We start from the raw sequence: 12,068 nt of genomic DNA, 5'->3' as shown, positions 1-12,068 counted from the left end.
CTTTAATTATAATTTATGAAGATAAATATGTCAATTTGATAATTTGAAATAAGTTTTAAGTTAACAACTTAGTGGATGTTTAATAAATAAACTTAATAACTTAAACTGACTTAATAACTTAATTTAAGTCATTAAGTAAATTAAGTATATTTGATAAAATAACTTAATAACATAAATTAAAATAAAAAACAACTCTAAGTGATAAGTAAAAAAAATTAACTTATTTTTAAATCCACATTTTAATTTTACCTTTTTACCCTCATTTACCTTAATTATTTATGCAATATCTTTTACTACTTCACAACCTCCTCAATTATTACTCAACCCATTTATCATAATTATAATTTATGAAAATAAATATGTTAATTTGATGATTTAAATTAAATTTTAAATTAATTTTATTAATCAACATTAATACTTAAAATTAAAATTAAATAATAAATTTTAAGTTTATAATTTTAATATAATTTAACTTAAAATTAACTTAAATTATTAAATAATAAATATTAAATTTTATCAAACACCTTCTTAATCTAATATTTAATTAAAGTAAACCTAATTTTAATAGTTGATTATACCGAAAGTTATTTTGCAATTTTAAGAAACGTTACATCGGATATGATGTCGTGTGAGCTCAAATTAATGAAGAAATGTAAAGATAGTAAAATCGACAAACTTGGAGTTGGGCGGGCGGTGAATAATTGAGAGCACGAAAAGTGGGGAAGATTTTGCTCCGCCTGAAATTCTTGACTTTAATGCTGCGGAGGTGATTCCAAATCTTAGCAAAGGTTTTAGTGGTGGACCGTAGTGTGTTTGTTCGGGATGAAAAGCATAACTGGTCGAGCCTTCTGCACGTTTTGTACATGCATGCCGTAATTAAAAAATGAAAGTGACTGGAAATGTCGCCTTAAAGTCGGACATTCATTGAGAACTGCCAGCTCTTAAAACTGAAATTTTAAATTTAATTTATTAAAATGTTTAAGTTCTTGAGCTGAATTCACTTCAGACATTTTGATTCCATTGGCATCGGATAAAAACCAATTTTGTCGTTTAACCCAATTCATTCGTCCCTGACTTTCATATTTTTCTTAACAAAGGGATGGAAAAAAAAACGTGTTTTCTCTATTGAATATAATGTGTATATTTAAATATTAAATATTATATAGTGCATAATTTGGAAAATATAGCAAAGAAATGATTAGAAATAATTTTTTTTTAAAATTAAAGGAGAAAAATTATTATGCTTCAATGAGATTAGATTCAAATTAGTCTATTACCTTTTCATCCAATTAAGTCAATGAATTTTAAAATATTTTTTTGACTTAAATTAATCTAGTTTAATGTCGTATTACGGATAAGTGATTACTAGTAATTCCAATTTCATGCGGATAAGTTGTAACTTGTAATCCAAATGTTTTTGGAGTTAATTTATCCTTACAAGATCACGACCCTTTATTCCGATCATTGTAGCACGTGTGTTTTTTAAATTCACTGAATTGATGGGCTTTTTGGCCCACCCATTGATCAAATGGGCATTTCAGGCTATACATATATATATATATAGAATTGGTATGACATTTAGATCATGAATTAATCAATGATAATATCAGTCCAATTTAATCGAAATTGATTAAATTAAAGAATCAAACTAATATTTTAAAACTTACCACTATTATGATTTATAATTATTTCATATTTGATACAGATTTTCTTATATTTAATGTTATATATACTTTATAGATTTTTATTAAAATAATGAATTATTATTTACATTTATTATATTTTATACTAAAAATTTTAAATGTAATTTAAACATCAAATCCAAGTTGTTTAAACTTCTATAAAAAATAAATTAGACTTCTTAATTGAACTTGCATCAAACCAATCTTAAATAAAAGTTCTTTTTAAAAAAATAAATAAATAAAAATAAAATCGGGTGATGAATGGAAAAATGGATCCTAGTTAAAGGCCTTATCAATGGAGTAGTTTTCCTTTTTCTTGATGCTGAAAAAATTTCATCTTGGGCAACAAAGGAGGGTCTTTTTGAGTAAAGAAGCCGAGGCAGTAGATTTCCAGAATTGGTAGTTAGTTAGGCTTGCGCCATAAAAAGATGATTGATGATCGGATTGGGGACAGCTCTTGACAAAATTAATGTAAATTTTTTGAATTTCTTTTAGGATTGAAACCTGAGCATTGATTCCACAGAAAGTGTGAGGAAGGTGTCGGAAAGCTGCTTCAAGCCTTCAACTTCAACGGTTGTGGTTGAATACTATATTAACAAGAAAGTGAAAAAAGAAAGAACCACCAAAACAAGTACACAAACACACACTTAACAGTCATGAAACCCAGAAGCTTCTGAGAGTGTGGATGTCATGTAATCCCTCACCTCCCTTGCTATAACACCTCTCATCGCATCCCAAAACCCCTCCGGAAAACTCTCCGCCCGCCGCTCCTCTGGCGTGGAACCGTGGGCACCCGGCGGCGCCAATGACAAGGTGGTAATCGGGTCGGGCTCCATGTCCGGGTAGGACCCAGATCCCGATGGCCCCTCCATCTGCTGACTCTGCTCTCTCTGCCTCTTCTTCAACGTGGAGTTCCAATGGTTCTTCACCGCATTATCCGTCCGACCCGGAAGCAGGCGGGCAATGGTGGCCCATCTGTTGCCGTACCTTGCATGAGCGGCGAGGATGGTGTCGTCCTCGGCCGCAGAGAAGGGCCGATGCTCTACACTGGGGCTGAGCTGGTTGCACCACCTGAGCCGGCAGGACTTCCCCGACCGACCCTTTATGTATCGGCTTATCAAGGACCAGTTTCGAGCACCGTAGCGCTCAACAAGACGAGTGAGGACTCTGTCCTCCTCCGCACTCCACGAACCCTTTATTCTCTCAGATTTGTTGGGTTGCTTTCCAGATAAAGAAGACTCAGAAGAAGAAGAATCGGAAGAAGAGGTATAAGAAGAACACCTGTTGGTTGCTTCCATCGCGAGGGAAGAGAGATTAAATAAGGAGGATGGATTTGGACAGAATGAAGAAAAGGAGGGATACGAGTGTGGAATATATATGGAGAGAAAGGGAAGGGGAGAGGTACATGCACTTAGTGAGGGGCTATGCCCTTTTTGCTTCAAAGCGGGTACTTCTTGGAAACATCCTCTTGTAAAGTTGGTGGGGGGTGGTTCGAACCTCAACCGGTGCGTAGATGCGCACCCTGTTAATCCTACATCTTTTTATTTTCTGCCATCTCTGAAGTCTGATCTCATTTTGTCGCCTTTCATTCTGTTTTTTATTTTATTTCCCTCTTTAGGTTCTCTCATCTCTGTGACACTGAGACGACGGTTAAAGGTTGCTTCTGCTCCTTTTTAATCCTATTAATACTTTCCTGATTCTGTGTTCCAAAATCCATGGTTTAATCAAATGAGAAGAATCTGACTAGTCTTCTTCAAGGGGGTTGAAACTTATCTCATCATTAAATAAATTGAACGTAAATCAAACATATGACAAGAATCATGAGTGAGGAGATGAAAAGCAGGAGGAGAAATTTAGGGGCAATAATGAAAATTGGGAGAGGTGAAAAAAAAAGGAAAAAAAAAAAGAATAAAATCATTCTCGTGCGGTTTCAAGGCTCAAGCTTATCAGGAGCGTTTAAAACATGACAAGAAATGCAGAGCTGTGGAACACATTAAGCTAAACGGCAAGTGGGGGCCATCCCTTTTTGACTACTTTGCAGACTTACAGCTGTGAAGCCCCAAATCCATAGCCTCAGTCCCCCAGATCAACGGCTCCCATCCACCCGCCCAAAGTAACTCCCCTAAAACAAATCCCTCCCCTATAATTAACCCCTTAAAATAAACCCAATTTGAAGATGATTTCAACATCTTCCACGTATGAAGGGCCCCACTCACAGCCTGGAAGAATCTCACGTGATTCGAGTTTGAATTGCTTTGACTTTTGGACTCTCCGGTCGCCAGTCACTCGTCACCCTTCACCCCCGCTCTCAACCAAACACCTCCCTACTGCTTCTCCGGAACAGACACGTGGATTAGGGTATGGAGGCTGGCACGCCACGCGCTGCGGATGCGGGTGGGGATGGTTAGACTGTGGGGAGTGGTGTCATGATGATATCCTAGCCGCCCACGTGGCAATATTTATGGGTTTTGGAGTTTTATGGCGGACTAGCGATGTAACTTGAGGAGGAAGCAGTTGGGCAGTTGATGATACAGCTGGTGCCAATCCTAACTCACCGACTCATGGCAGAGTTTTCAAACAGCTGAGAATAGGGTTTTATACTTTTATTTTATTTTGTTCAGACTTCAGAGTGTGTGAGTGGCATTGTAATAATAATAATAACAATGTCCGTACGTGGGACCCAATAGTTGGGATGGCAGGAGATATTTTGGAGTGAAACGCAGCAATCAGTGGGGGGCCAGAGTGTCCCCTTCCAACCCATTTGCCGGTGGGTTTGGGCCTGTTTCGGACCTGCACAGTCTGTTGTCATCCTCCCTATGTTACCTCTCTCTCTCTCCACTCTCCCCACTCTCTAGTCAACCAATCGCCTATTTTTCTCGGTTGTTATCGCCGCTCATTGCCCACCTCTTGTTTTCTCGTTCCTCTAATCGGATATCTCTCACCTTTTTCTTTTAATTTTTTTCGTGTCTTATTAAACGGTGATAGATAGGAACCAGTGACCTTTTTTGTTTGGAGGTTGCACTTCGTTTTACAAAGCTTAAAAAATATTTTTGGTTTTATCTGGATCCAACTGATCTGGGCCGGTGTGGTCCAGTAGTGACTGCCAATTGCCCAGTCAACCAAAGATGTAATGATTGGACATTGGGCTTGGCGGCGTTTTCAATGACCTGATTTTTCTGGATTTACCAGTATCATTTCCAGCAGTTTGTGGGTATGGGCCTTCTGGCCCATTTCTACGTTTCAAACAGAAGGCGGGCCTGTCAACAACCCAATTCATAAACACAATGAAATGGGAAAGAAGAAAAAAAAAATTGTACTTTCTATTTCTTGAAAAAATAACATAAAGGCTAGACAAAATAGACTAAGTATTCTCATGGGAAAACCACTAAGTCCAAAAGTCTTCGCTCTCATGGGAATTAGAATTTCTATATATTTGTATTTAATATGTGCATTCTTCTAACAAAAGCAGTCTACAATTTGATAGCACATTTTATTTTTTTAAATTGATAATTAATCATTTGAAATAAAATAAAATACTAATTTTAGTAATCCATGCTAACATGAAAATCTCCCCCCCCCCCCCCCCCCAGTTCATTGGACTATTGGAGTCATCACTTCCCTACAATTAGGTATCCCTTCATAACCCTCATATGGTGATCGCAAGTAAGCTTTCTACACGGGTGGCTCGTGTTGCTAAATGAACACCATCTGACTATGAACTACTGAGTTAAGGGAATCCGCTTAAATTAGAAAGATCACCAACTTGATGGACTACTTTTGAGGATGGTAGAAATTAGATAAGACTAATGAACAAATTAACCAAGCCACTTAGTCCAAATCATGTAAGATATTTTTGGGCTAGGATGACACGTGTTTGACGCGTAGGATATTCAGGGACAAATCTCATTTTTCAAGTAACAACCAACATAGTGATATAGTGGAATGAAAAAGAAAGCAGCCGACATCAAACTGGATCATTTGATCCAATGAAAATATTTTCCTCACATTCCACTTCTACTTCATCATTACGATGAGAATTTTCCAGCTCCTACACCTCCGTTACCAATGAAAAAAACGTGAAAACAAAGACTGAGAAAATTTCATTTTCTTGCATCCCAAACACGGTTGGAGAAAGAAATGGTTGGGATTTAATGGGAATGGGTGGGTTATCCATAACAGCACTGGCAACTTTACGGATGAGATGGAAGACAATGCCTTATATTTTCATGTCCGCCAATATATAGCAACCCAATCTTGACTGAATAATACTGTCTATGATTTCCTTTTCAATTTTTTCTTTTTCTTTTTCTTTCTTTATTAGTTGGGCTGTGACTGGTGGGCCGATCCAATGCAGTGTGATTGAGTGGCATGCCATAAATTTAGACCACGACGTTTCATGCACATTCGGTGTAAGAGAATGGTGAAATTACAAAGCTTTTAAGAAAGGGAAAATATATGTATATGTTCAGGAAATAAGATGTTGACGAAAGCTCTGGTGTCCTTGGATTTCAAACCCCAGACTCCGATGGTGATATGGCACACAATCAGAAGAAAGGATGGGAAAGAAAATATCTGGCAACAATTTTGCATCGGGAAAGGAAGCCTAGAAATTATTAAATTAGGCATCATGTGCTCAAAAGTGTCAAAACAGAAAAAGCTTTCACTTTTGGGATGTCTTTGTATCATCTTGGGCTCTGCAAAACGGCAGTGAATTTATGTTTGGGAGTAAGTGGCAAATGGGGTAAATACCCAGAATTGGAATCATCCAAAAGGAAGAGGAGAGATTGAGAGAGTGAAAGGGTGATTAATTATGGTAGAGGTTTAGTTTACAAATGTAAAATATACCTAGGAGTGGCACATAAGTGATTGATAACTCTAATGAACTCTTACAAAGAAAATGCTCAACTCAGGACCTCCAGCACCATCTGGGTTGATCATGTGCAAAGCCTCGGAATCTTTGGACCCAACCACTCGCTCGAATCTGGCCCTCATGTATGTCAATTCCCCGTCTGCGGTGTCCTTGTCGGACTGGCAAGGAAGCACGCCTGCCCCCATTGAAACTCCTCTCAGAAGCTGCATGACATGAAGCTCCTCGTCTGACATTTGCTTCCTCCTAATCGAGTATCCAATCTTTCTGCCATTGCAGTACACAGCCCAAACGAACTCCTCCATTAGCTTCTTCTTGTGAGTCTTTGTCTCGCTCTCGAGTGCAATTCTGATTATATCCGAGGCCATCTCTTTATGCAGTAGGCTGGTAAGCATTGGGAGCTCTATGATGAACATGGGCACGCAATGAGGATCATCTTGGATTGCTAGGCTCACTCGCCCCTTACGGTACCCAAAAATTGTCCCTGTGGTGGCACTGTCCCCTATCTGGGGTCTTCTGGGTCGACCCAGAAGCGCCACCATCTTGCATCCTGAGGTCAGGAGAGGGAAGAGCTTGAACATTCGAAAGAATCCGCCGGAGGATTTGGAGCGCTTCTCATTAGAAGTCGGCCGGAGCAGGGAAAGCAGCGCCGGATTTTCCATTTGGTAGCATGGACCAGAGTGCACTGATGGCATCGAGAACTAATATTTAATACAGTGTATAAGCTAGGTTCCAACTTGCAATTCGAGAAGTGAGAGGAAAATGTTGTGGATTGGTGTGAAGAACACAAGATTAATATAGAGGGAGTGGGGTGTGGGAAAGGGGAAAAGGAGGAGTTGGGGAAGGTGGTTGGTTGGGTTGTCCTTGGAATCTTTGAAGTGGGGAAGGGCAGAGACCCCCCAAGTTGGTTAGGAGGTAGAAAAAATGGGGCTAAAGCTTGATGTGACCAAGTTTAGTGATGAAAAGTGAGGGTGTTGAAAGGGATAAGATAAGGGAGGTCGGACCACAAGTTGTGGGGGAGGAGGTGAATGAGAAAAATTAATAAATTAACAGAAATAAAAAAGATGAAAAAGGAGTCTGCTAATGCCGGGTTTGGCATGTGCCTCTCTGATCATTACATGGGGTATCAACATCACTTGCTTTATGCTTTTCCAATCCCATCCCCCCAAACACTCTCTAATTATTGAGGTGCATCTCATCTTTCCCCAATCCTCTCCCCTGTTTATCCATGGAAGCTTGCTTTTGCCATTAACTGGTGATGACTCTTTCCCTCTCTCTCCCTCCCTCTTCCCACCTCTATTTCTCTGTCCGTTGTCAGACCAGTCTCATTCAATAAAGGCATGTTTGGCAACAAAAAGAAAAATTGAGTCGATGATCATATCTGGTGGATAATGTGTGTGTCGAATCCGGTTTTATAGTGTCACATATAACATCTGGTGTATAAGCGACCATCCCCAATATACACATTCTCAGCCATTAGTTGAAACTAATGTCTGAGAGTGTTGCTCTGTGAGACAACTAGATATACATATCTACCCTCATGCCTCTTCAACAAGAAACTCCAAATAAATGCTAGTCCAAGTCCAAGATAAGAACCATACACCAACATGCCTTATAAATTAAGAGTTAAAGAAGGGCCCCATGTGGTTGTGGCACACTGGCATGCATCAGTATCACCACCAAACAACGGCAATTTACGAATATGAAAAAGGGTTTGTCGTTTTGGGTGTGCAGTGGCTGTAAAATGAACGCAAGTCCGTTTTTAGGATTGCGGTACTAGGTATTTACTTACTTTCCTCCAGTCTAAAAGTTGTTAGATTTTTGTAGTACAAGCTCATGGGAACCTATTCATTATCTAATAATTAAAATTAAGGCAGTCAATTGATCAGGGTCATAAGCACGTCTAAAAGCTCCGGACGTTTTTACAATGAACTACTGTTTGGGATGATGCTGTCTATTCTGCTTTTAGGCAGAGGTCCACTCAATAAACATGCTCAATCACTGAGCACATGCAGTGATTTGACAAAAAGTTATCTTCAACGTTAACTTGGCGTGTGAGAGATGCCCACAAGTTAGGTTTCACATAAGGGTTTACCAGAAGAGTTTGGTTTGAACTGATGCAACATAAATCCCACCAAAGCTCACATGATCCCACCCAAACAGTGCTTCGATTGAGAACAAATCACCAGTAAAAGATCCCTACACAGGGATATTTCAATTTCTGATCCCTCTAGAAACTAGAAAGTCTTTTTTTTTTTTTTTTTTGCCTTTTCAACTTTGGGATGATCCATCACTCACCCACCAACCATTCTTTCTCTATCTACTTTATACATATGTTAAAGCAACTCATAAGGAGCATGCATCAAACTAAGAATAAAAGTGGAGTAAGTAAGAAGAGATGATTCTTCAATCGAAGCTTTGTTGATGAATGATGATGATGCCTTCCAATAATTGAGGCCGTGATGGGGCCGCCGCTCCCATGTGTCGGATTCTGGCAGGTGTATACGCTGCTCACCTGCCATTGGTTTGTTTTGAAGTGAAAGCACAATTTTTTAGAAATAAGAATGACCCTTCTTGATGAGTGCAGCGGGGTGAGACCCACAGGCGTGAGAAGAAAACATTCTATCTTGTCACAGCACAATGAATTATGGAGAAAAACTTGGCCATGGTTAGCAAAGATTTAGGAAACTCTAATCCCAAACTTACAAAATCGAATCACAAGGTGCATGCGGCCAATGATAAAGGGTCTACAATGAAATAGTATATGAGACGGCCCTGTTTGGAAGGCTTCTTGAAAGTTGAAACCAGCAACAGAAAATATATATATATATTTTTTTAAATTTTGACAAACTTTTGATTTTAAAAAAATTTATTATGAAAAATATAATATTATTTTTTTAATCTAAAAAATCAAGGGAGGTAAGCCATTTGCAATTGGTCTTTTTTTTTTTTTTTTAATTTAGAAGTGGAACGATGGCAAGTCCAGCAGAGAAAAGAGCTAGTTGCTATTATTGGAAGCAAATCAACATGGTTTGGTTCAATGTTTGGAACCATCCTGATTGACGGATAATTGTCTTCATTGAATAAGTAGTTATTTTAATTATTATAGCATCTTTCAAAGTTCATAAAAGATTAATAACTTCCATCGGTTTTATCATGATAAGATCCAAATTATTGGTTGGAAGAGAAAGCTTTGTTGATGTGAAAATTCACAATTTGCTTTTGTACTTTTTCTGTTGGTGCCGAGGGCAACCATCGGAGCCACTCCAACCCCTTGTAACAAGGGACACCGAAAATGCCAATAGTGTAAAAATACCATCAGGGAGATGAATGGTGTCTCCTTTCATCAGAGTCTTGACTCATCAGCAAGATACTTCATCCGAGCCCTTCACATAACAACTTCGAAAGTGTTTTTTTTTTTTCAAAATTATTTTTCAAGTTAAGAGTGTTTTTCTAAAACACTATCAAATAGATTTTGAGTTAATAATAAAATTGACCAATTATTAGGTTGTCAGGTTAAGACCAAGTTGGGCCAGTTTGGAGTTCATATGTAGGCTCTTCCATAGGGGACACAACAAGGATAATAAGGACTTCTGTGTTTATATGCTATAAAACAAGTTTCTAGATAATTTTGAATTCTTTTCAACTTTCTCGGCCTTCCAAAGTTTGTTTGTATCCTCTTGGCTGACTTTGAAACAGATGAAAGTAAGATAGTTTAAGGGGTCGACTTCTATGTTATTCACAAAATGCCATTAAAGTGAATATTTTCTCTCACTTCATTGATAATGTGCATTTATCTAAAGAAAAACCCAACCCATGCATGTACCTTGTCATATCCAATTAGAAAGAAAGAACATCTCTTATTTTTGCACTTCTTTCGACCTATTGATGTGATGAATGAAAGTTACCCCAACTTCATTAGGGTTTATGCTAAAGTACTATATTTTTTTTTATTTTTTTCTTAAACTATAATAGTTTGATGTGAGTGAGATTCGACGTAAGCCTCATCCTTTGAATAAATAGTTTAATATAAAAATAAAATTCATCTTTTAAACAAATGACTTCAGTATAAAATCAATACCTGTTTTTTGAAAAGATAAGTTTAATATAAAATCAAAATTCGTCTTTTGAGTGGATGGGCTTAGTGTAAAATCAGAACTATTTTTTCAAAAAGGTGAGTTTAAATCAACTACAATTTCTTAAGTTTGGTAAACCGAGAGTTAATATCAATATCTAAATCATGAGACTATGTCATAAAAAATACAAGTTGACGAACCTTCATTGTGGTAATAGCTGCAGGAGTCTTGCAGTAGAAGAAAACAAGAATAAGAAGAATGAGTAGGGGCAAAGCTAATTGTTAAATGATCATTTGAACCTTGCTTAGTTCTTTGGATACATGGTCATTGCACCCTTCCCAACCCCAAGCCCCAACAGCCCCCCTCCCCTCAATTTCCATTTCCATTATGGCATCCCAATCTTGATGATGCCCATTCCCAGTTATATGCATCACTTGAATAGAAAAATGAAAAATCCACATCAACCTTGGGGTTGGTTACTGTGTCTCCAAGTTGGAAAGGTAAAACAAAGAATGGAGGGTGCCCACAAGGGCACATGTAAAACCCTATGCCAAAGAGGAAAACTGAGATCCCAACAAGGTAATTCAGTTACAAGTACAGATGAACCAGTGGAACACAAATGGGAAGTTAATATCAGAGCCTTGGCCATTCTGGAATTGAAAAGGAGGATTGAAGAGGGTTTTCTGTGGAGAACAGGTGGATGCAATATGAAAGGGTTTTCAAGGGAAAAAAAAAAGATGAGTTTTTCAAAATTTAGTGGTTCTTATGTGGTGTCCACCCACGTGGCAAAATTTTGTTGTATTTCTATGAATAGTTTTGGTTGTGAGTTTTTAAAAAAGATAATATTTTAATAAAAAAATCTCAACTTCATCCCATTATAATATTTTGGATATTTTGATATTTTATTTAATAAAATATTTATAAAACTAGTTGTTTTAAAAATAATTTGAGATTTATATTCATTAGAAAACTAGTTTTTAATTTATGGTAATTCTTAATTAACGGTGCTTTCTTAATAAATAAATAAATAAAAGTTTTTTTTTAAAAAAATAATTTCAAATTTCAATAGTTATTCTTTTTTTTTTTTCTTTTGTTTCATCCTCCTTTGAATATAATTAAACCAATTTTCACCATCAAAACAAAGAAACGCAATGGAAAGCTGAAAGAGCATGACATCATTTAGATCAATTCCTTTTTAATGATCAAGTTAGTCTATAGTGAAAAGAAGATTAACGGATAAAAAACATTATTTTTATTATCATTTTGATATCTTAGTCTTTTAGTGACATTCTCCTTTTATAATTGTTCTTCGCATAATGAGTTGTGGATAGAAAGCGTTCCTAGTTACTTAGCGTTTTTTAATATTTATGATGATTATGGTAAAGTTTTCACTGTTCGACCTTTTTATGGTTAAACATAGGATGTGGTCATTATGTTAACATG

The 12,068-nt window shown here is 37.2% G+C and overlaps 2 protein-coding genes across 2 annotated transcripts; both read right to left on the bottom strand.

The window, feature by feature from the left end:
- Positions 1–2,139: 2,139 nt before the first annotated feature.
- Positions 2,140–3,362, bottom strand: LOC100250670 (transcription factor MYB73). The gene has a single exon (XM_002284201.4). The coding sequence runs from the start codon at positions 2,978–2,980 to the stop codon at positions 2,330–2,332; it is 651 nt and encodes a 216-aa protein (XP_002284237.1). The 5' UTR covers positions 2,981–3,362; the 3' UTR covers positions 2,140–2,329.
- A 3,104-nt stretch (positions 3,363–6,466) lies between these two features.
- On the bottom strand, positions 6,467–7,461 carry LOC100245545 (protein MIZU-KUSSEI 1). Its single transcript, XM_002284212.5, has one exon. It carries the CDS (start codon positions 7,242–7,244, stop codon positions 6,558–6,560), a length of 687 nt encoding a protein of 228 aa, XP_002284248.1. The 5' UTR covers positions 7,245–7,461; the 3' UTR covers positions 6,467–6,557.
- Positions 7,462–12,068: the final 4,607 nt, after the last annotated feature.

Source organism: Vitis vinifera, chromosome 18 (genome assembly GCF_030704535.1).
Source record: "Vitis vinifera cultivar Pinot Noir 40024 chromosome 18, ASM3070453v1".
NCBI lineage: Eukaryota > Viridiplantae > Streptophyta > Magnoliopsida > Vitales > Vitaceae > Vitis > Vitis vinifera.
Note: the sequence above shows the minus strand (reverse complement) of the source record. Positions and strands in the feature narration are given on the sequence as shown.